We start from the raw sequence: 23,320 nt of genomic DNA, 5'->3' as shown, positions 1-23,320 counted from the left end.
TATTAGTGTGAGTATATGAGTGTGCTGTGTGCATGTGTGTGGGTGTGTGAGTGTGAGTGTGTGAGTGTGCTGTGTGCATGTGTGTGGGTGTGTGAGTGTGAGTGTATGTGTTGTGTGCATGTGTGGGTGTGTGTTAGTGTGAGTATATGAGTGTGCTGTGTGCATGTGTGTGGGTGTGTGAGTGTGAGTGTATGAGTGTGCTGTGTGCATGTGTGTGGGTGTGTGAGTGTATGAGTGTGCTGTGTGCATGTGTGTGGGTGTGTGAGTGTGAGTGTGTGAGTGTGCTCTGTGCATGTGTGTGGGTGTGTGAGTGTGAGTGTGTGAGTGTGTTGTGTGCATGTGTGTGGGTGTGTTAGTGTGAGTGTGCTGTGTGCGTGTGTGGGGGTGTGGGGTGAGTGTGCTGTGTGCATGTGTGTGGGTGTGTTAGTGTGAGTGTGCTGTGTGCGTATATGGGAGTGTGGGTGTGAGTGTGCTATGTGCATGTGTGTGGGTGTGTTAGCATGTGAGTGTGTGAGTGTGCTATGTGTGTGGGTGTGTTATCATGTGAGTATGAGAGTGTGTGTGTGTCCTGTCTATTCCACTGAACTGAGCAGGTCTCTCAAGATGCAAAGACCCCAGGCAGCTTCCCAGATGAGTGGGGCCGAGAGCATGTCTGTGGCCTCTGTGGAGCGCTGTGACTATGGATGACGCAGTGTCCTGTGTGTCTCTCTGATGCCCTGTGCTAGGCTGGGCACCGGGTGACAGGACATGCGTCCCGGTTTGCCTCAACTGCGCACTGTCACTGCAGCTGGCCCAGAAGCACCTGCCTCTGCCCAGGAGTCCTTCCTCCTTGTCAGCTGCCACACTGTCCCAGCTTCTGGCGAAAGTCTCCTGTCTCCACCCGGCTAGGGCACCGAGTGTCTCCCAGAAGCCTCTCCCTCATCCCAGCCCAGAGCCCTCTTGTGTACCTCTGCTTCCTCACTGAGCAATAAGGTCCCAGGTTTGAGTTATTTGTACTTGATTTAATCTAATTGAAGGAAGTTTTAGCACTTTCCAATTTCTTTTTCATTTACCTACTTGCAAACACCAACGTGAACTTTGAAATCAGTTTATTCCAAAGCTGCTACCTTGTTCAGTTTCTTGCACCTGTAATAAGAGGCAGGCCGCTGTGTCTGTAATAATAAGACGCAGGGGGCCAGGTGGCGGGTGACATACCTGATAGAGTGCACACACCATCATGTTCAAGGACCCAGGTTCAAGCCCCTGTCCGCATCTGCAGGAGGGAAGCTTCATGAGCAGTGAAGCAGTGCTACAGCTGTCTCTCTTTCTGTCTTCTCTGTCTACCTTCCCCTCCCCTTTCAACTTCTCTCTGTCTCTATTGAAAGAAAGAGCAAAAGAAAGATGGGTGCACAGAGAAGCGCGCACCCTAGAGCCCCAGGGAGCTCTGCTCTGTGGGTCTGCGGTCAGGCCCCAACTGTCCAGATGAGATGCGAAATGACCTTTGACTCTGGCACTGACACGGCCACTCACAGCGGGGCCTTACACGCACAGCCCCAGGTGAGAGCAGCAGGTCAGCCAGCCGCCTGTACCCTGCACAAGGCTGCCTGTGAGATAAGAATTCTTTGGCCACCGATGTCTGGATGCTTACCATCCCTGTGAGGCAGGTTGCCCTGGTCAGAAGCAAGTCTTGACAGTTGCCCCCCCCCCCCAAGGTGCTACTGGGGAAAGGGCTCTTTTTTGTGCACATAGGAAACTATTTTCCAGTGACGACAAGGGACGATGCCACAGGCCACAGGGGGACAGGACTCTAGGACAGACCAAGGCTCCCCTTTGGAACTGGGACCCAGAGCTGCCCCCTGCTTCTAGCCCCACTTATCATGGCCACCAAGAGACCGTGGCCTCTACAGCTGCCCAGCTCTGCACAGAGGACTCTGACTACCTACTCGGGAGGCAGAAGCCAGACCTGACTGCCTGCTCCCTGCACCTGCCAGCCAGTCAGCTGGCCCTGGAGAGAGTGCAGTGCTCAGCCCTGGGCTCAGTAGTCAGCTGGCCCTGGAGAGAGTGCAGTGCTCAGCCCTGGGCTCGGTAGTCTCCTGTTCTCTGGCTCTGCAGCTCCGACGTGGGCACGGGGACACTGGAGTCCAGAGGTGGCTCAGCCTGCCTCCGCTCCTCTCCCTCTCCAAGCCAGAGAGCAGGTTTGGGGTGGTCTCAGCCTTCTCTGGAAGCGTGTTCCTAGTTGCCTGGGACCCCCACCCCAGCTGGGACTGGCTCTCCCTGCCCTGTGGCCAGACTCAGATGTACAGACTTTCCCCCAGCCTCTCAGAGACCATTTCACCCAGGGAGAAGCAGCCCCAGAAAAGGAGAGAACCAGGGGGACTTACAGGGAGAGGAGAGACAGAGAGCAGACCGGAGCTCAGCAGAGTCCAGGTTCCACCCCCTGAGTGCAGCTCCCCACCCTCTGCATGCTCCCAAGCAGCTTCAGCTACCAGCCTCCCCTGGGCACTGCCAGGGGGAAGTTGCCCCATATGTGAAGCTGGCTGCCTTGAGCTGGAATGGGGAAACTGACACATTTTTAGCTTCTCGACACTAGCTATAGGATTTGAGCACTTCCTCTCTCTCTCTCTCTCTCTCTCTCTCTCTCTCACACACACACACACACACACACACATACACACCATTCTTGCCTTGCCAGTGGGGAAGCCAGCCAAGAGCAAGACAGAGACTTCCACTTCTCACTTTTTTTCTCTCCCAAAGCCTGGGCAGGGAGACCCAGGTATTCCAGGCCCCCAGGTCATTTCACCCACCCCACCCCCAGTCGTCCCTGTCTGGTGAAGTGGCTGAGCAGCTCCCATCCACCCACGGCAGGCCCTGGGCTTACCCCTGGGGCTGTCTCGGCATCCTCCTCTGAGGTAGAAGGCAAAGGCGAGTGTCTGCATTTCTCGGCCTCACAAGAGAGTGAGCGAGCGGCAGAGCTGGGGAGCTGCAGGCTGGGCGTCTCTGCCCTCCACTTCCCTCCTCCACTCCCCAGCTTTCCGCCCTAGTCCTTTGCCCAACCCACCCCTGGTCAGGCGCGCCCAGACCTGCCATCCCCTCTACAGTGTTATTCCTCGGCACCCTGAAGTCACCCACCTACCCTCTCTCTCAAGGGCCCCTCTGGGCAGGTCTTGCCCCCTGTGCCTTATGGCCCTTCTCACTTTCCCTGCCTCCTCCCATGCCGCGAGTCCAAGCAGTCCCGGACCTTCTCTGGAGCGCGAACTACACAGGGACCCTGGCCCCAGGTTGTGCGCCCCCCCCCCCCCAGTCCTCTGGCAGGAAGAGGACTCAGGAGGGGGCTGCCCAGCTCTGGCTCGGGGGCTGCAGCGGGGTCCTGGCGCACTTTGGGGCCCTGGGTCTGCAACAGCCCCCCTCCCCGCCCGTTGTCTGGGAGGAGGACTCAGGACCCTGGCTCGGGGGCTGCCTCGGGCTACCGGCGCGCTCTGGGGGCCCCTGGGCCCGCCTTCCTCCATCCTCCCGGACCCCGGCTGGGCGCACCCCACAGCCCCGCAGCCCCCGCAGCCCCCGCGACCACGCCCTGAGAGGACGAGGTGCGGGCGGGCAGGGGCTGGGGGAGCAGGGGGCGCAGGTTGCGGCTGGTGGAGAGGAGCCCCGGCCCCGCCCCTGGCGCCGCCCTTGGGTGGACGGGCGGCTCAGTGTGCTGCGCGGCTCCCGCCCGGGTGGGAGTCCCCGCCTGAGCCGGGGCGCTCGGGGGCTGGCGGGACCCGCGCTCACTGTGCACCCAGCACCCCGCACCGCGCACCCCGCACCCCGCACCCAGGCGGCGGCGCGCTCCCGCCCGGGCGATGGACCCGGCGCTGCTGGACGCGAACTGCAGCCTGGCGCCGGCCGAGGAGCTGGTCCTGGGCGGCTGGGGGCTGCCCCCCGCCCGCGAGGGTAGGAGGGCTGCGGCCCTGGCGGCGGGCGGGCTCCGGCCTCCGGGCCCCGCGCCCGCGCCCTGAGCCGCTCTCCCGCCGCCAGGTCTCTCCTACTGCAACGCGACCCTGGACCCGATCGGGACGTGCTGGCCCCAGAGCCTGGCCGGGGACCTGGTGGACAGGCCGTGCCCCGAGTACTTCAACGGCGTCCAGTACAACACGACCGGTGAGTGGCCGGGACCTGGGGAGCCTCTGCCGGGGTGGGGGCCACCGAGACCCCTGGACGCGTCCGTGCCCCTCTCCCGCACCCCTGCAGCTGCAGACCTGCTCAGGCAACGATTTACCCTCCGTCCCACGCCCCAAGTCAGGAGAGCCCAGCGAAAAAAGAGGAGGTGGCCCTCATCCTGGTCGAGGGCTCCCCACATTGCCAGGGTGCCCTCTCCCTCCAGCAGCTTCTGCTTCGCAGGCGCCCCACCCACCTCCACCACCGGGACCCATGCTAGTCCTCCCTCCCGGGGAGTGAGATCCTTCATCTGGCTCTTAATACCAAGAGGGGGAGGAGGGTGGAGGTGGGAATGAGAGGGAGCTGGCCCAGCCGTGAGAGTGTGGGGCTGCCCCTGTTCCCGGGCCAGTTGCCTAGGCTTGGCCCCTGGGCTCAGAGTCAAGAGCAGTGGGCAGCCATCACCCCCACACACACCCCAAGTCATGTGTGGTGGCACAGGAGATAGGATCCTCCCAGCTCCCAGGGGAGCAGTGGGCACCCACCTTCCTCCCAGCAAGTCGCAGGCTGCCTGGGTGCTCTGGGCAGGAGGCCAGCAGAGGCTGCTGCAGTGACCCCACGTCCAGGTGTGACTGGGACTGATCAGATGCTGGTGCTGTGGTGCTAGTGGTGACAGGGAAGGGGTCTCCATGTCCGGGGAAGCCCGGGCAAGAGGTTATCCATGACCTGTCCAAGGGGTCTCCGTGCCCTGGGAAGCCAGTCCAGGGGTCTCCATGCCCTGGGAAGCCAGTCCAGGGGTCTCCATGTCCTGGGAAGCCAGTCCAAGGGTCTCCAGGCCTGGAAGGCAGTCAAGGGGGTCGCCATGCCCTGGGAGTCAGTCCACGGGGTCTCCATGCCCTGGGAAGCCAGTCCAAGTGTCTCCATGCCCTGGGAGTCAGTCCAGGGGGTCTCCAGGCCCCGGCAGCCTGCCCAAGCATCTGTTTGTCTGTGGCCGTCATCTCTGGCCTTCTCTCAAGCCCTTCTAGCTCCAAACCCACCCCACAAGCAGAGAGGCTCCTGAGGCCTCGGGGAGGGGAGAGATGCTATTATGCAAAGCCCCCATCCTAGAAGCTTGCAGCAGCCTCTCTGAATGTCTGCACGTGAACAGGGGCGCAGCTCCCCGTCTCGCCCCCCACATGCCTGCACGCAGGCACGTTCGCCCATGCGCCCGTCTGCGCTCCCAGGAGCTGACACTTGTGTTGTGAACGGTGTTCGGAGGGCTAGGCCAGGGCACCTGCGGCCGACACGAAGCCCCTCTTCTCTGACCGAGGCGCTCCAGGAAGGGAGTGGTCCGGGTCCCGGGGCCCCTCAGGTTTCTGCACTGCCTAGGGACCTGCTTTCTGTCCACTGCCGAGAGGGTCCTCTCTGACCGGAGTGAGGTGCCTACAGCAGGAGGAGTGACAGAGGACGGTGGCCTCCATGGGCCTCCCGGTGCCCACGTCACAAAGCGGCCTCGTGCGGTGCCGGGAGCTGTCTCGAGCAGGGATCAGAGACCGGGGTTGCCGCTTCTGCCGGGTCCGGAGACCCAGTGGGTGACCTGGTTCCGTGGCCCGCGGCCCGGGGGGCTGTGGTCTGGTGCCTGTCCCGTGTCTGCGAGCCCCGTTCTGGCCCGAGCGGTGGCAGTGGTGGCTGTGTCTCTTCCTCACAGAGACGGGCTCCGCGACCCGACTCTTAGATGCCCGAGTGCCGGCGAGCACGCAGAAGGACCTGCAGAGTGACAGGCAAGGCTGGGAGCAAGACAGCTGCGGGACAGACGGGAGGACATGGGCTCGCCTCACGCTGTCCAGTGGGAAGCCAGCAGACAGGGCATCTCACCCCTACTCCCTCAGACCCCTGCCTCCTCACCCCTACACACTCAGACCCCTGCCTCCTCACCCCTACACCCTCAGACCCCTGCCTCCTCACCCCTACACCCTCAGACCCCTGCCTCCTCACCCCTACACACTCAGACCACTGCCTCCTCAACACTACACCCTCAGACACCTGCCTCCTCACCACTACACACTCAGACCCCTGCCTCCTCACCCCTACACCCTCAGACCCCTGCCTCCTCACCCCTACACACTCAGACCCCTGCCTCCTCACCCCTACACCCTCAGACCCCTGCCTCCTCACCCCTACACCCTCAGACCACTGCCTCCTCACCCCTACACCCTCAGACCCCTGCCTCCTCACCCCTACACACTCAGACCCCTGCCTCCTCACCCCTACACACTCAGGGCCTGCCTCCTCACCCCTACACACTCAGACCCCTGCCTCCTCACCCCTACACCCTCAGGGCCGGCCGCCACAGCCCTACACACTCAGACCCCTTCCTCCTCACCCCTACACCCTCAGACCCCTGCCTCCTCACCCCTACACCCTCAGATCCCTTCCTCCTCACCCCTACACCCTCAGACCCCTGCCTCCTCACCCCTACACACTCAGACCCCTGCCTCCTCACCCCTACACCCTCAGACCCCTGCCTCCTCACCCCTATACCCTCAGACCACTGCCTCCTCACCCCTACACCCTCAGACCCCTGCCTCCTCACCCCTACACACTCAGACCCCTGCCTCCTCACCCCTACACCCTCAGGGCCTGCCTCCTCACCATACACCCTCAGACCCCTGCCTCCTCACCCCTACACACTCAGACCCCTGCCTCCTCACCCCTACACCCTCAGGGCCTGCCGCCACACCCCTACACACTCAGACCCCTGCATCCTCACCCCTACACCCTCAGGGCCGGCCGCCACAGCCCTACACACTCAGACCCCTTCCTCCTCGCCCCTACACCCTCAGACCCCTGCCTCCTCACCCCTACACCCTCTGACCCCTGCCTCCTCACCCCTACACAATCAGACCCCTGCCTCCTCACCCCTACACCCTCAGACCCCTGCCTCCTCACCCCTACACCCTCAGACCACTGCCTCCTCACCCCAAAACCCTCAGACCCCTGCCTCCTCACCCCTACACCCTCAGACCCCATCCTCCTCACCCCTACACCCTCAGGGCCTGCCTCCTCACCCCTACACCCTTAGACCCCTGCCTCCTCACCCCTACACACTCAGACGCCTGCCTCCTCACCCCTACAACCTCAGGGCCTGCCTCCTCACCCCTACACCCTCAGGGCCTGCCTCTCACCCCTACACCCTCAGGGCATGCCTCCTCACCCCTACACCCTCAGACCCCTGCCTCCTCACCCCTACACCCTCAGACCCCTGCCTCCTCACCCCTACACCCTCAGACCCCTGCCTCCTCACCCCTACACCCTCAGGGCCTGCCTCATCACCCCTATACCGTCAGACCCCCGCCTCCTCACCCCTACACCCTCAGGGCCGGCCTCCTCACCCCTACACACTCAGGGCCTGCCTCCTCACCCCTACACCCTCAGACCCCTGCCTCCTCACCCCTACACCCTCTGACCCCTGCCTCCTCACCTCTACACACTCAGACCCCTGCCTCCTCACCCCTACACCCTCAGACCCCTGCCTCCTCACCCCTACACCCTCAGACCACTGCCTCCTCACCCCAAAACCCTCAGACCCCTGCCTCCTCACCCCTACACCCTCAGACCCCTGCCTCCTCACCCCTACACCCTCAGGGCCTGCCTCCTCACCCCTACACCCTTAGACCCCTGCCTCCTCACCCCTACACACTCAGACCCCTGCCTCCTCACCCCTACAACCTCAGGGCCTGCCTCCTCACCCCTACACCCTCAGGGCCTGCCTCTCACCCCTACACCCTCAGGGCATGCCTCCTCACCCCTACACCCTCAGACCCCTGCCTCCTCACCCCTACACCCTCAGACCCCTGCCTCCTCACCCCTACACCCTCAGACCCCTGCCTCCTCACCCCTACACCCTCAGGGCCTGCCTCATCACCCCTATACCGTCAGACCCCCGCCTCCTCACCCCTACACCCTCAGGGCCGGCCTCCTCACCCCTACACCCTCAGGGCCGGCCTCCTCACCCCTACACCCTCAGACCCTCACTGCCCCTCTGCGCCTTTTCATTGGGACCCTTCCTTTGGGGAGGAGAATCCAGGGAGGAGAATGAGAAGCCAGAGGGGAAAGATGGAAGTGCCCCTTTCCTGCCACCTTGTGTTGCAGAGACCAGCCGTGCTCAGAGTAGGACGGCCATAGACTTGTGGTGCTGCACACGCACACTCTCACACCACTGGCACACTCACACACCACTGGCACACTCACTAACACACACACTCACACACACACATTCACACACTCACACACACTCATACACACTCACACTCACACACACACTCTCACACACACACTCACACACTCACACACACACTCACACACTCACACTCACACACACTCACACACACACACTCACACACACACACACTCACACACACACACACTCACACACTCACACATACTCACACACACACTCACACTCACACACTCACACACACTCACACACTCACACACACTCACACACACACACACTAACACACACACTCACACTCACACACTCTAACACACTCACACTCACTAACACACTCACACTAACACACTCACACTCACACACACACTCACACTCTCACTCACTAACACACACTCACTAACACACACACTTACTAACACACACACTCACACTCTCACTAACACACACTCACACACACTCACACTCACTAACACACTCACACACACTCACACTCACACACACTCACACTCACACTCACTAACACACTCACACTCACTAACACACACTCACACACACTCACACTCTCACTCACTAACACACTCACACTAACACACTCACACTCACACACACACTCACACTCTCACTCACTAACACATTCACACTAACACACTCACACTCACACATACTCACACACTCACACTCACTAACACACCCACACTAACACACTCACACACACACTCACACTCTCACTCACTCACACACTCACACTGGTCACCTCAGTCACCGCCACCTCGGCCTGCTGGCTGTGCTCTGCTCCTCCTCTCCCACCCGGCTTCCTGAGACACACCCTGTGCTGACTCCTGGAGCAGACGGACAAACGGCTGCCCGGGCTGGGAGACAACATAATGGCTGTGCAGACAGAGTTGTGGCCTGAGACTCCGAGGTGCCAGGTTCAGTCCCCAGCACCAGCATAGGCCGGAGCTGAGCAGGGCTCTGGTGTGTGTGTGTGTGTGTGTGTGTGTGTGTGTGTGTGTGAGTGTGTGTGTGTGTGTTTGATTAAAATAGATACGTGCTGGGGTGGGGGTCAGGCCCTGGGCCAGGATGGCAGAGGAGGACCCAGTGGGGTTGAGTCGTTCTGTGGGAAACTGGGAAATGTTGTGCACGTATAGACTATTGCATTTACTGTCAGCTGCAGAACAGTAATCCTCCAATAAAAAAATCAAAACACATAAATACATAAATAAAACTTATATGAAAGTAAAAGAAGACAGGTTCAGAGACAAAAAGTCACTGTTATCCACCACCCACCCACCCCGTGCACAGTGCAGGCATTGGACTGCATAGCCCTTGGTCTTTGTTTAAAAAAAATCAGTGATTTAGTAATGATAACAAGATTGTAAGATATCAGGGGTACAACTCCACACAGTCCCCACCACCAGAGTTTCGTCTGTGTCCCATCCCCTCAATTGGAAGCTTCCCTATTCTTTTCTTTCTTTTTCCTTTTTTCTTTCTTGCCTCCAGGGTTATTGCTGGGCTTGGTGCCTGCACCATGAATCCACTGCTCCTGGAGGCCATTTTTCCCTTTTGTTGCCCTTGTTGTTTTATCATTGTTGTGGTTATTGTTGTTGTTGTTATTGATGTCGTCATTGTTGGATAGGACAGAGAGAAATGGAGAGAGGAGGGGAAGACAGAGAGGAGGAGAGAAAGACAGACACCTGCAGACCTGCTTCACCACCTGTGAAGCGCCTCCCCTGCAGGTGGGGAGCTGGGGTTCGAACCGGGATCCTTAAGCCAGTCCTTGCGCTTTGCGCCACATGTGCTTAACCTGCTGCACCACCGCCCTACCCCCGCTTCCCTGTTCTTTATCCCTCTAGGAGTCTGGACCAAAATTCCTTATGGGGAGCAGAAGGTGGGAGGTCTGGCTACTGTAACTGCTTCTCCGCTGGCCGTGGGTGTTGGCAGCCCTCGTTCTTAACTGTGGGCCAGTGCCGCCTCCATGCAGACATTCACTGTGTGCAGATAGTGGACCAGAGACTCACGCCCACACTCTGGACGGTCTGAGAGGACCCAGCCCTCTGAACTGCATGTCAGAGGACAGGTAGGATTCAGCCTGTAATTGGCAGAGTCTGAATGCGAAACTGGCCTTGGAGAGGAGCTGGGGCTGGGCTCTGCCCACTGGGACTGGGTGATGGTGCGTGGAGCACACAGAGAGGGGAAGAAGCAGCAGAACCAGTGCCGGGTGGAGGCCAAACGGTGGCAGGCCTTGCAGAGAAGTGTGAGAAGTGTGTCTCTGGGCACAGTCCCTGGAGACAGTATGGCTGGGAGCTGGCTCCCTAGTTGGAGTGGGGGCTGCTGTCAGAGATGCTGGAACCAAGGAGACTTGGAATCAAGTCCAGGGAGGCAGGAGTCAGAGCTGACACCAGACTGAGCATGGCCGGAGACGTGTCAGCTTTCAGGACTTTAGCCCAGGAGCCAGGAGGACTCTGAGCAGAGGCACCAGGACACGTGCACCCAGAGAGCCTCCCAGGCTGGAGATCAGACATCTGGGGTGCGCTCTCAAGGGAGGAGTGCCTGCCTGGTGGACTGAAAGCAGCAGGCAGCAGGTTTGTGAGATTGGGTCAGGGTCTGTTTAAGAATATTTGATTTCTAGGGAGTCGGGCGGTAGTGCAGTGGGTTAAGTGCACGTGGCACAAAGCGCAAGGACCAGCATAAGGATCCCGGTTCGAGGCCCCGGCTCCCCACCTGCAGGGGAGTCACTTCACAGGCAGTGAAGCAGGTCTGCAGGTGTCTGTCTTTCTCTCCCCCTCTGTCTTCCCCTCCTCTCTCCATTTCTCTCTGTCCTATCCAACAACAGCAACAGCAATAACAACAATAAAAAAATAAGGCCAACAAAAAGGAAATAAATAAATATTTTTAAAAATAAAAAATAGAAAAATAAAAATATTTGATTTCTGAGGGAAAGAGAGAGAGAGAGAGATGTGGATGTGAAAATGAACTGCTGAGCTCTGGCTGGTGGTGATGCTGGAGATGGAACCTGGGACCTCAGAGCTTCGGGCAGGAGAGTCTGTGTGCAGAACCATCATGCTGTCTCCCCAGCCCAGATCAGTCTTGATTTGTATCACCCAGGGGCTGAAATGAAGCAGTAAGGTCAAGAGAGAGGAAGGGACTTGGTCAAGGTGACACACTCTGGTCAGCTGGAGAACCAAGTTGAGAACCCATGTGTCTGAGTCCACTCCATGGTTGTCCCCACCGTCTGTACTGCTGTTTCAGGAACCAGGTTCCGTGTGTGTGTGCGCGCGTGTGTATGTGTGAGTGTGTGTGCATGTGTGTGCATGAGTGTGTGCACGTGTGTGTGCGCACGTGTGTGTGTGTGTGTGAGAGTGTGCATGTGTGCACGTGTGTGTGCGTGTGCAGGCTCCCTGTAGGCTCACTCATCAGTCACGGAGAGATGGAGCCACATGTCCATGTTGTCTGCAAGAAAGCCAGGACACAGAGCTGCTAGTGGCTTTCCCAAAGTCAACAGCTCATAGCAGAACAAGGCCTCAAACCAGGTCTGCTAGTAGCAGTGCTAGTGGCCTACAAAGAGAATATTCTGGGGTGGTCCGGAAGGTGGAACAGTGGGCTAAGCATTGGACTCTCAGACATGAGGTCCTGAATTCAATCCCCAGCAGCACGTAACAGAGTGATGTCTGGTTCCGTTTCTCCTCCTATCAGTCCCACAAATAAATAAACACAATCTTTAAAGAGAGAGAGAGAGAAAAGGTATTCTGGGTAAGTGCGTGTATTACCATGCCCAAGGACCCAGGTTCAAGCCCCTGGTCTCCACTTACAGGGGAAAAGCTTCATGAGTAGTGAAGCAGGTCTGCAGGTGTCTCTGGCTCTCTGGCTCTCTGGCTCTCTGGCTCTCTACCTCCCCCTCCCTCTCAATTATCTGTTCTATCAGATAAAATAAAAGCAAAGTTTAAAAACCACAAGAAAGGGGACCGGGTGGTAGCGCAGCGGGTTAAGCGCAGGTGGCGCAAAGCGCAAGGACCGGTGTAAGGATCCCGGTTCGAGCCCCCGGCTCCCCACCTGCAGGGGAGTCGCTTCCCAGGCGGTGAAGCAGGTCTGCAGGTGTCTGTCTTTCTCTCCCCCTCTCTGTCTTCCCCTCCTCTCTCCACTTCTCTCTGTCCTCTCCAACAACAACCACAGCAATAATGACAAGAACAATAATGTCAACAAGGGCAGCAAAATGGGGGAAATGGCCTCCAGGAGCAGTGGATTCATAGTGCAGGCACGGAGCCCAGCCGTAGCCCCGGAGGCAAAAAAAAAGGAGCAAGTTTTCGGAGGACCCTGTGGTGCCTGAGGAAATACTGTCCAGGCTGAAGAGCCTTCCTCCGCGTCTAGAGCTCAGGGCAGAGGAGGCCCCAGAGGGAACCCCCATTCTCTGAGTGAGCTCTGCTGACATCGTCTGCCATGGGCTCTCATGTCTCCTCCAGAGACCCCTCCTGAGACCTTTTCCGTGTCTCCGGTAATGCCCCCAGGGCTGGGGGGCTTCTGAGCGTATGGGGAGGGTGGGCGGAGGGGAGCCTGGAAGGTGAGGACCTGGTATTTCATTAATACCTGGCTCCTGTTCATTAACCATCTTTTTATTTTGTATTAATTTATTTTATTTTCCCTTTTGTTGCCCTTGTTTTTTATTGTTGTAATTATTATTGTTGTCGTTATTGATGTCGTCGTTGTTGGACAGGACAGAGAGAAACGGAAGGAGGAGGGGAAGACAGAGAGGGGGAGAGAAAGATAAACCCCTGGCAAGAGGGGACATCAACTCCGCAGCCCCCAGTCCTCCCAGGTCCCTCTGGGAAGCAGATTCGCACCCTGGGCCACCACCCCGACCGTCAGTGAGCACCCACATGGGCCCCCGCACGGGCGCGTCCTCCGCACCTCCTGGCCGTCCCTCCCCGCGGCTGCAGCCCCACAGGGGTTTGGCCGAGGCCGTCTGTCCATGTGCGTGTCTCTCACCGTCTCTGCCTCTATGTTCCTATCTCTGTGTCTCTCTCCACTTCTGATGTTCTGCTTTATGCTTCTCTTTCTTCCAACTCTCTTCCCCTCTTTGCCCTCCCTGCCTTCCCCTCCATCGCCTGCCTTTCCCCCAAGGCCCTGGGCTCCCTCTCCTCCCGTCCTTCTGCTCTCTGCCTGCTCTGGGACCTTCCCACACTGCGCACAGCGAACCTCATGGCTGCAGAAGAGGCGCCAGTCCACGTTCCCCTGCCTCCGACCCCACCATGTCCTGCTGGGAATAATTGGTCTTCTCTCTACTGAGGCTCCTGACAGGATCAGAAACACACAGAAGCTATAGTTGTGTTTTCAGTGAAAGCATGTAAATGGACAGTCCCCAGCAGAAGCAGTCTGTTCATTGGGTCTCCCTGTCCATGTGCAGCCCCTCAGGGACCCCAGCCTACAGAAAGAACATGCACCTCTAGAAAAGAGGACGCCATGGGCTCTGGAGCATGCTAGGAAGGCTTCCTGGAGGAGGTTGAGGTGGTGAATGTCTAAGAGAAGTGGAAATGCCGTGCTTGTTGAGACGGGGCTGGAGAAGGGTACAAGCACAGGCAGGACCAGACGAGCCCTGTGTTGAGTTGAGTAAGTGGATGTCCGGATCTGAAAGCTGAGGTCTCGGCTCCCGGTCCTCAGTGAGGCTGGGGGCGCCCTGACGTCTGAGGACAGAGCCCGATGCTCGTGGCCAGCCTGGAGAGTCCAGAGGAAAGGGTGCTGGGAGAAGAGCGGGCGCCGTGCTCCCACTGCAGGGCCCTCCGCGCCTGCTCCCCAGCAAACGACTGCGCCAGCGAGGAAAAGACACGTGTGGGGACTCACAGCGAGCCAGGGCCCGGGCGGCTTGGGGCTCTTGGCCTTTGATCTGGCATTTTCCTGCCTCGTGTGTTAGGATGGTACGGACAGCACAATAGAAGTTTCAGCTGCTCTGCCTGAGAGCACTTCATCTCGGGGAGGGTCAGGTGTACAGCACCCTGATCCCTCTCCCCCACACTCCTGTCCCCTCTCTCCTGCCTTCTCTCCTCTCTCTTCCCCTTCCCTCCCTTCTCTCCCTTCCTCTCCCCTCCATGAGTCCTCCCCCATCTTGTGGCATCTCATCCTGGGTTTCTGGCTGCATTCCTCTCTGCCCAACTCAACACAAGAGCTTCCAAGCTGCACAAGACTTGAGTCCGCCTGCCCGGGAGCTCCTGTCCCAGACGGCCAGACTCTTAAAAGAACTTGTTAGTATTTGCTCTTAAGTGAAAGAACAGCCCAGGCTATGTGAGCGCATGGAGGGCACTGACCCCAAAGGGGAGTAGAGCGAGTGGGGACGGTCCCACGGAAGAAGTCCTGTGGAACAGGACCCTGAAGGCAAGCTCCGAGCAGGCTGCTGCCGAGACACTGTGGGACTCTGGCGGCTGTGCTTGGGTGGGTGGGGCACAGGACTGTGCTTGTGGGTGCGGTGTGGGACTGTTCCCTGTGAGCTGATCATCTTCGTTTAAATGTTTTCATTTATTTGTTGAATAGAGACAGCCAGAAATCAAGAGCCGGAGGGGAAATAGGGAGAGAGAGACAGGGACAGAGAGACACACAGAGAGACAGAGAGACACCTGCAGCCCTGCTCCATCACTCGTGGGGATTTTGCCCCTGCAGGTGGGGAGCAGGGGGCTTGAACCTGGTTCTTGCACATTGTAACGTGTGCACTCATCACCCAGGCCTTAACCTAATAATCTCATAAACCATCATTGAATCATTAATAGCAGTTCAAGAAACAAAGGAGGCCAGTGACGGGCCAGCTAGGAGGTAGTATGGGGCCAGAGTGAAGGAGAGGCAGGTGCAGGGAGCCAGCTGCCTGCGGGTGTCTTGGATGCCACTGTCTTCAGAGCCCCACGGTACAGGAGTACTCTGGGGGTGGGCGGTGGCGCGCCTGGTTGAGCGCACATGTTACAGTGAGCCCCTGGTCTCCACCTGCAGGGGGAAAGCTTTGTGAGTGGTGGAGCAGGACTGCAGGGGTCCCTCTCCCTCCCTCTCTCTCTCCCTCTCTCCCTCTTTATCCCCCCTCTTGGTTTCTGGCTGTCTCTATCCAATAAATAAATATAGGTAATTTTTAAAAATCAAAATAAATGATCTGAGATCCGGTTCTGACCCTGGCGTTGCTCCCTCCTGCTCTGGGAGCTTTTCTCCCCTTTGGGCCTCAGTTTCTCTGTAGGGAAGGAGCCTGGTGAGTTTCCGTCCCTTCTTTCCATAGTGGCCTGCAGCTCAGGGGCCTCACTCTCTGTCTCCTTCCTGCCTGCTGCTGTGGGCTGGCGTCATGGCGACGGGCCCATGGAGCTGTTGCTAAGGAGGGCAGGGAGGAAGCTCCTGGGGTGGGCACCGGCTCCCACTTCCTCTCCCGAGAAGCCATGCTGGCAGCCCTGCCTCTCTGCTGGCCCGGCGTGATCTCACTCTGCTGTCCTGCGCCGCCGTGACTCAGTTTCTCCGTTGTCTGCATGAACGTGGGCCTCCTGTGGCGTCTAAAAGCAACACGAGGACACAGAGTGGAAGGCCCTCTGTGAACAGTGAGCAGAGTGCTTTAGGAGACCCGACGTGAACAGGCAGGGCCCTGAGAGGAATGTCCAGGGCGGGGCGGTGGCACCCCTGGTTAAGTGCACGTAGTACTAAGCGCAAGGACCCACACAAAGATCTGGGTTCGAGCCCTCTGCTCTCCACCTAAGGGGGACAGACATGAGTGGTGAAGCAGGTATCTCTCTTTCTCCCTTTCTATCCCCCCCTCCCCTCTCAATTTCTCTCTATCTCTGTCCAATAATAAATATTTTTAAAAACAAAAAAATTAAATTAAAAAAGATTTACACTCCTTTTCTGAGAGTGAAATCTGAGAGCAAGAAATAAGGAACCTCATCAAGGCCACTCAGCCAGCCACAAACAAAGCCAAGTGGGGATACAGGGTCACATTTTCTCTGACCGAGACTTTGGGGCCACTCTGGTGACACCTGAACCGAGATCTCCAGCAGATAAGGAAACGCAGGGGTGTGGGTGGGGCACAGCTGGGCAAATGCACAGAGCACAGAACACAGAGCACAGATCCAGGCTCGAGCGCCCAGTCCCCAGCTGGAGGGCAAAAACATCACTAGAGGTGAAGCAGGTCTGCAAGTGTCTCTCTCTCTCCCTCTCTATCTCCCCTCCACTCTCAGTGTCTCTCTTTCCTATCCAATAAAATAGAAAAAATGGCCTCCAGGAGCAGTGGATTCGTGGTGCAGGCACCGAGCCCCAGCAATAGCCCTGGAGGAGACATATATAAAAGAAAATGACTCGATGGCTTCTGCAGCTGCAGCACGGTCGCTGTCTCCTAGTCTGTCCCCATGCAGCTTAGTCCAGCTGCAAATAAGGATCACGGGCAGGGGAGACAGCATCACGCTTCTGCAAAGAGACTCATGACTGAGGCTCTGAAGCCCCAGGTCCCAGCTCTCACATAAGCCAGAGCTGTGCGGTGCTCTAGTTAAAACCAATAATCAATACACGAGGATCAGGTCTAAACAGAGGAAATCCACCGTGAACTACAGAAAAGATTCAAAAGAGATGCTTGATGTTTTCAAATGCTGGAATGTAGCACAGTAGCGGGTCACAGCAGCACGTGTGTATAAAGCAGATGCACTATCAGATTAGCAAGAAAGCCCGGCCCGGCCGAGAGAGACCTCACCATCTGCAGCTGCGACATGGCTGTGTTTCTGCGGCTCAGCAGAGCAAACCTTTTCTCGAGAGATGGACAGACGTGCGGGTAGTGTTCAGAGGGAGAAACGGGAGACCGGGGGTGGGACCTGCAAGAGGGAAGCTTTGCACGTGGTGAAGCAGGCCTGCAGGTGCCTCTCTGTCTCCCTCCCTCTCTGACTACCCCTTCCTTCTCGATTTCTGGCTGTCTATCCAATAGATAATTAGAGACTAAGAAATCTAAAGAGAGAGAAAGGAAATGATGGGTTTTATTTTTTTATTTTAATTTTTATTTATTATTGGATAGAGACAGAGAGAAATTGAGAGGTGAGGGGGAATTAGGGAGAGAGACAAAGAGACACCTGCAGCCCACTCAGGAAGCTTCCCCCCTGCAAGTGGGGACCAAGGGTTTGAGCCCAGGTCTTTGCACACTGTAATGTGAGTGCTCAACCAGGTGCGCCACTGCCTGCCCTGCATCCTTCCTTCTTCCTCCCTCCCTCCTCCCTTTCTTTCTCTTTCTTTCTTTTTTGTCATCATTTGGACTTTACCGCTCCGAGATGACTTTTTAGATAAAGAGATACAGAGATACCAGGACACTGAAGCTCCCGTCAGTGTGGTGGTAGCCAATCTCAAACTGGGAGAAGCAAGTCCTCTGAGCACACAGCCTTCCCACCAGAGAGACAACCGCGAATGGAGAGACAGCACAGGGGGTGAGATGCCATGGGCAGACGTGCGGAGTCCTGTGCTCACACTGAGGCAGCACCAGTGGCTGGCCAGCCCCAGCCTGGCTGACTCTCCTGGGGACCAGGGTCCTGCCTGCCTCAGGCCTGGGAGACAGGAACAGGCCAGTCACAACTCTAAATTTGAAAAAAACCCTGAGCTTAGAGCTCCAAATTAAAAAACAATTAAGTTAATAGAATTCCCCCCCCCCATTGTTTTTGCTCAAACAAATGCTCCTTAATAATCGCATCGCTTCTAACTCACTGTCAGCTCAACGGAAGTGGGCTTTTTAAGTAACTCAATTATTTCAGAACTCTCTGCTTCCAAAAACAATCTGAGCTCCCCTCCCAGCTCTGGCTCTCTGCTCCGAGAGCGATCTGTTCTCATTAGCTTTACGTGGTGCAGCTGACGTGGGCACGAACGGGAACTCCGCGATGGCTGCCTATTAGCAGAGAGCAGAACCTCGACACCAGTGCCCCCGAGTGTGACTCTAGTCAAAGTGGGCAGGTAAGATACACACTAGTGGCTCACGGCAGAGGCAGAGACTAGCAGAGGGCTGGAGGGACCCTCCTGATGGGGGCCCAGGAGGGGCAGGCACCGCAGAAGCTGGGCCTCCGCAATCCAGTGAAGATTTTAAATTTTTAAAAAATTATCTTCATCTATTTATTGGATACAGGCAGCCAGAAATGGAGAGGGTAGGGGAAACAGAGAGAGAGAGAGACGGCGACCCCTGCAGCCCTGCTTCCCCGCTGTCAGAGCATCCCCCCTGCAGGTGGGGACTGGGGGCTTGAACCTGGGTCCTTGCACACAGCAACGTGCACTCAGCCAGGTGCGCCTCCACCTGGCGCCTCGAGTGGAAGGCACTGATGAGTGTTCCTGGACCTTCATCTCGTCCCCTTGTGTCTCCCCTGTGCTTCCGTACGTTGGGCGCTGAGGCTTGGAACGTCTTCACGCAGCTCACTTCAGCTTTAGTGTTCACAAGCTCGCAGACACGGCACAGAGCAGCTTCCCGGAGCGTGGCCTCGTTTCCCGGAGCTTCCTCGGTCCTGTGGACCACGGTTGGCAGCCTGGGGGCCCAAACCCGGAACCGTGCCTTCCGGGGGCTGATCCTCCTTTTCGCCTGCGTGTCCACGCGCAGCCAGACTCCCTGTGCCGCATCCTGTGTCTCTGTGAAGTGGGTCGATTATCGCTGCGGCGCGGGGCCGCCGTGAGGCGTGAGTGACCGCAGGTGTGTTTAGGGCTTCGGAGAGGACGCCGTGCAGGACAAACGCCTGCCGTGTCGGTGCTGCTGTTAGTGGACGCGAGCGCTCACACATGTCACAGCACGCAAGGACCCGAGTTCAAGTCCCCACCCCACCTGCAGGGCAAAGCTTTGCGCATGGTGAGGCAGGGCTGCGGGTGTCTGTCCCTCTCACCTTCTACCCTCCGCACTCAATTTCTGATTGTCTCTATCCAGCAAATAAATAGAATTAAAACTTAAGAAGGTGTGGGAGGGCTATCTGGCTGGGGAGGTCAGTGGCTCCCCAAGTGCAAAGCGCAGGTTCATACGCAGCCCCACACAGTGGGTGTTGGTGCCCCCATACCATCGTGTGACCCCTCCACCACCCCAAGCTGCCTCTCTCTGTGTCGCGTGCACAGGACCCCAGCTCCGGAGGCAGAAAGACAACGGCCGTTTGAAATAAGAGTGGGAGTCACTGTGTGCGCTGAGAACAGGGAGTCTTGAGGCCAGTGCAGAGCTTAGCACTGGGCCCGGTTCTGATCAGACTCGCAGCACACACAACGCTGGCTAGAGCCTGTGCCTGTAGGCCATTCGGCGAGGGCGTCTGCTTTGCCACTCGCAAAACCCTCCTTCAAATCCACACGGTGGAGGAAGCCCCGCTGGTGTGCCGTCTTCTCCCCCCACCCCCCGTCTGCATCGGGATCTGTCTGTCTCTCTGAAAAAGTCCAGAATGGTGGAGGCCTGGGGACAGTGACAGATGGTGACTCCAGTCCGCTGCCAGTGCCAGTCTGACTTTACTGACTGACATGAGCATCCTGGCCTGCAGTGCGCTTGCCAGGTAAAGTGTGGGCTCTGTCCTCTGGGCGCCGGGAGCCACGGGGCGGGTGTTCTCTTCCTGTTGTTGCTGGTTTTAAAATTTATTTAATTTTTAATGTGTGATTAATAGTAGATTGTAAGACACAGTGCATAGTCCACACCACACCCACCGCCAGAGCTGTGTGTCTACCGCTCCCATGACCAGCACCAGAGCTGTGTGTCCACCCCTCCCATGACCAGCACCAAAGCTGTGTGTCCACCCCTCCCATGACAAGCACCAGAGCTGTGTGTCCACCCCTCCCATGACCAGCACCAGAGCTGTGTGTCCACCCCTCCCATGACCAGCACCAGAGCTGTGTGTCCACCCCTCCCATGACCACCAGAGCTGTGTGTCCACCCCTCCCATGACCAGCACCAGAGCTGTGTGTCCACCCCTCCCATGACCAGCACCAGAGCTGTGTGTCCACCCCTCCCATGACCAGCACCAGAGCTGTGTGTCCACCCCTCCCATGACCAGCACCAGAGCTGTGTGTCCACCCCTCCCATGACCAGCACCAGAGCTGTGTGTCCACCCCTCCCATGACCACCAGAGCTGTGTGTCCACCCCTCCCATGACCAGCACCAGAGCTGGGTGTCCACCCCTCCCATGACCACCAGAGCTGTGTGTCCACCCCTCCCATGACCAGCACCAGAGCTGGGTGTCCACCCCTCCCATGACCAGCACCAGAGCTGGGTGTCCACCCCTCCCATGACCAGCACCAGAGCTGGGTGTCCACCCCTCCCATGACCAGCACCAGAGCTGTGTGTCCATCCCTCTCATGACCAGAACCAGAGCTCTGTGTCCACCCCTCCCATGACCAGCACCAGAGCTGGGTGTCCACCCCTCCCATGACCAGCACCAGAGCTCTGTGTCCACCCCTCCCATGACCAGCACCAGAGCTATGTGTCCACCCCTCCCATGACCAGAACCAGAGCTCTGTGTCCACCCCTCCCATGACCAGCACCAGAGCTCTGTGTCCACCCCTTCCATGACCAGAACCAGAGCTGGGTGTCTACCCCTCCCATGACCAGCACCAGAGCTGTGTGTCCACCCCTCCCATGACCAGCACCAGAGCTATGTGTCCACCCCTCCCATGACCACCAGAGCTGTGTGTCCACCCCTCCCATGACCACCAGAGCTCTCACAAGCCTTACAACAGTTTGCCAGCTTCTGTTTTCTTTGGGTTTTTTCTTTGGCAAGCTCATGTGAATCAGCTCTCTAGATTCCACACAGGAGCCAAGCCGTCACGTAGCAGCTGCCTTTCATCTCTACTTCACTAAGCATAGTCACCTCCAGTTCCATCCATTTTGTCCCAGAGGACACAATATCATCTTTTTGGTGGCAGAGTAGTATTCCATGCAGTATATATCCCTTCTCTATCCAGTCATCTTGGATGGGCATTTAGGCTGCGTCCATTCCTTGGCTGTTGTGAATAATGCAGCTGCGGACAGGGCTGCATGTCTCCCTTCTAATGTTTGTCCACTGGATAAACGCTACGCATGGCGTCTATCGCTGGGTCATACGGTGATTCCATTTTTGTTTGCTTAAGGACTGTTCATAAGTTTGCGTTTGGGGACTGGGGTGGGGCACGGAGCACATGTTCCTGAGGAGAGGAGGCCCGCTTGGTGATGGCTGGCATCTGTTGTAGGAAGTGCCTACCGGGAGTGTCTGGAGAATGGGACGTGGGCCTTGAGGATCGACTACTCTCACTGTAAGCCGATTTTCCATGACAAGGTGAGTGGCCCACGTGCCCCGAGGGCAGAGCTGAGCCTGTGACTCTGTCGCCCAGCCACTCCTGTCTGTACTTCCTCTCGTCCCCATGTCTGTCCCTGTTGGCAGTGACTCTGGCAGGGGAGAGAAAGGCAGACACGGAGCCCCATCTTTGAGAGGAACGGAAGAGGCCTAGGTAGCCAGAGATACAAGAGTGGGGTGGAGATATGGTGAACACATCTGGCTGAGAGCACATGTCGCCCTGTGCGAGGGCTAGGATTCAAGCCTCCAGACCCCAGTTGCAAGTGGGGAAAGCTTGCAACTTCACGAGTGGTGAAGCAGGGCTGCAGGTGTCTCTCTGTCTCTCTCCCTCTCTGTCTCCTCCTCTCGTCTGACTTTGTCCTGTCAAATAAAAGAGATTTTTAAACATTCCATGTATGTGTTCATGAGACAGGAGGAGAGAGAGAGAAAGAGAGAGAACTAGCGCAGCAGTTTGGCTCATGTGCTTCCAGGAATTGAACTTGGGACCTCATGCTTGACAGTCCAGTACTTCCCATACTGTGCCACTCCTGGACCACAAAAGAAAATAATAATGAGGAAAAAAAAGGTTAGCAGGAATGACAGATTTGTCATGCAGGCACTGAGCCCCAGTGATGATCCTAGTGTCAAAAAATAAATAGATAAATAAATAAATAAATACTAGATTCAGGAGGCAGGGTGCTGATGCACCTGGTTAAGTGCACACAGTACTAGGCACAAGCATCCGGGTTCGAGCTTCCACTCCCCACCTGCAGTGGGGATCCCCTTTCTCTCTCTCTCTATCTTGCTTCCTCTCTCAGTTGTCTCTGTCCTACCAGATAAAATAGAAAGAAAACAATGGCCCCCAAGAGTGGTGGATTCATAGTGCTGGCACCAAGCCCCAGAAATAACCCTAGAGACAAAGTAATAATATATTTAAAAATAAAAACGGAATAAGGGGGTGAGGAAGACAGCATAGTGGTTCTGCAAAGAGACTCACAGGGTGGCCCTTGCTAGCGTCCCCATCCCCAGCCTCCACATGCCTCGAGCCTCCATCTGCCCGTGTGTCCATCTGTCTGTCCAGCAGAGGAGGTATGAGCTGCACTACCGAGTCGCCCTCATTGTCAACTACCTGGGCCACTGTGTCTCCATGGCAGCCCTGGTGGCCGCCTTCCTGCTGTTCCTGACCCTGCGGTGAGTCTGTCCCAGAGGTTCCAAAACACTCCTGCCCTGCTGAGGGCGGGCGGGGAGGGGTCTCGCCTCATGGACAGAGGGAGCCGGGGCTGGACCGGAGACCGAGGCGCTGGCGCTGAGGGGCCTCGGCCACCGCGCGGTGGGTAGGGGTGGGGGGGCTGAGTCTCTCCCGGCCTAGGGGAGCCCCTGTGCCGGCTGACGCCCCCCCTCCCCCGCCTCCCCCAGGAGCATCCGCTGCCTGCGGAACGTGATCCACTGGAACCTGGTGAGCACCTTCATCCTGCGCAACGCAGTGTGGTTCCTGCTGCAGCTTGTCGACCACGAGGTGCACCAACGCAATGAGGTCTGTGCTCCCCCTGCTCTGCCCGCTGCGGGCCGCTCGCCCACCTCTCTGCCCCCGGGCACAGCTCCAGCTTGGGGCCTGGCTCGGCTCTTCCCCGTCCCAGTCCGTCCCAGTCCGTCCCAGTCCGTCCCAGTCCTCATGTCGGCCGTTCACCCACCCCACCCCACTCCTTAAACGCCCCTAGAGGAGACTGGAACCAGACCCAGGGAGTGACACAGCTGGTGGAGCGCACGTGTCACGGTG

At 57.7% G+C, this 23,320-nt stretch overlaps 1 protein-coding gene across 8 annotated transcripts in view; it reads left to right on the top strand.

Moving 5' to 3' along the window:
• The window catches only part of CRHR2 (corticotropin releasing hormone receptor 2), a 61,571-nt gene that overhangs the window by 21,653 nt on the left and 16,598 nt on the right, over nucleotides 1–23,320 (top strand). For 3 of the 8 annotated variants that reach the window (XM_060195791.1, XM_060195789.1, XM_007535390.3), the window contains 4 exons: nucleotides 3,994–4,116; nucleotides 21,461–21,546; nucleotides 22,625–22,734; nucleotides 22,960–23,077. In XM_060195791.1, coding sequence (XP_060051774.1) covers nucleotides 3,994–4,116; nucleotides 21,461–21,546; nucleotides 22,625–22,734; nucleotides 22,960–23,077 — 437 coding nt within the window. Of the gene's footprint in view, nucleotides 1–3,738; nucleotides 3,910–3,993; nucleotides 4,117–21,460; nucleotides 21,547–22,624; nucleotides 22,735–22,959; nucleotides 23,078–23,320 lie in introns of those variants that run through there. The other 5 variants (XM_060195793.1, XM_060195794.1, XM_060195790.1 and 2 more) reach the window with 5 other exon arrangements.

The sequence above is a fragment of the Erinaceus europaeus genome, chromosome 8 (assembly GCF_950295315.1).
Source record: "Erinaceus europaeus chromosome 8, mEriEur2.1, whole genome shotgun sequence".
Classification (NCBI taxonomy): domain Eukaryota; kingdom Metazoa; phylum Chordata; class Mammalia; order Eulipotyphla; family Erinaceidae; genus Erinaceus; species Erinaceus europaeus.
This window is presented reverse-complemented; position numbering and strand designations above follow the sequence as displayed.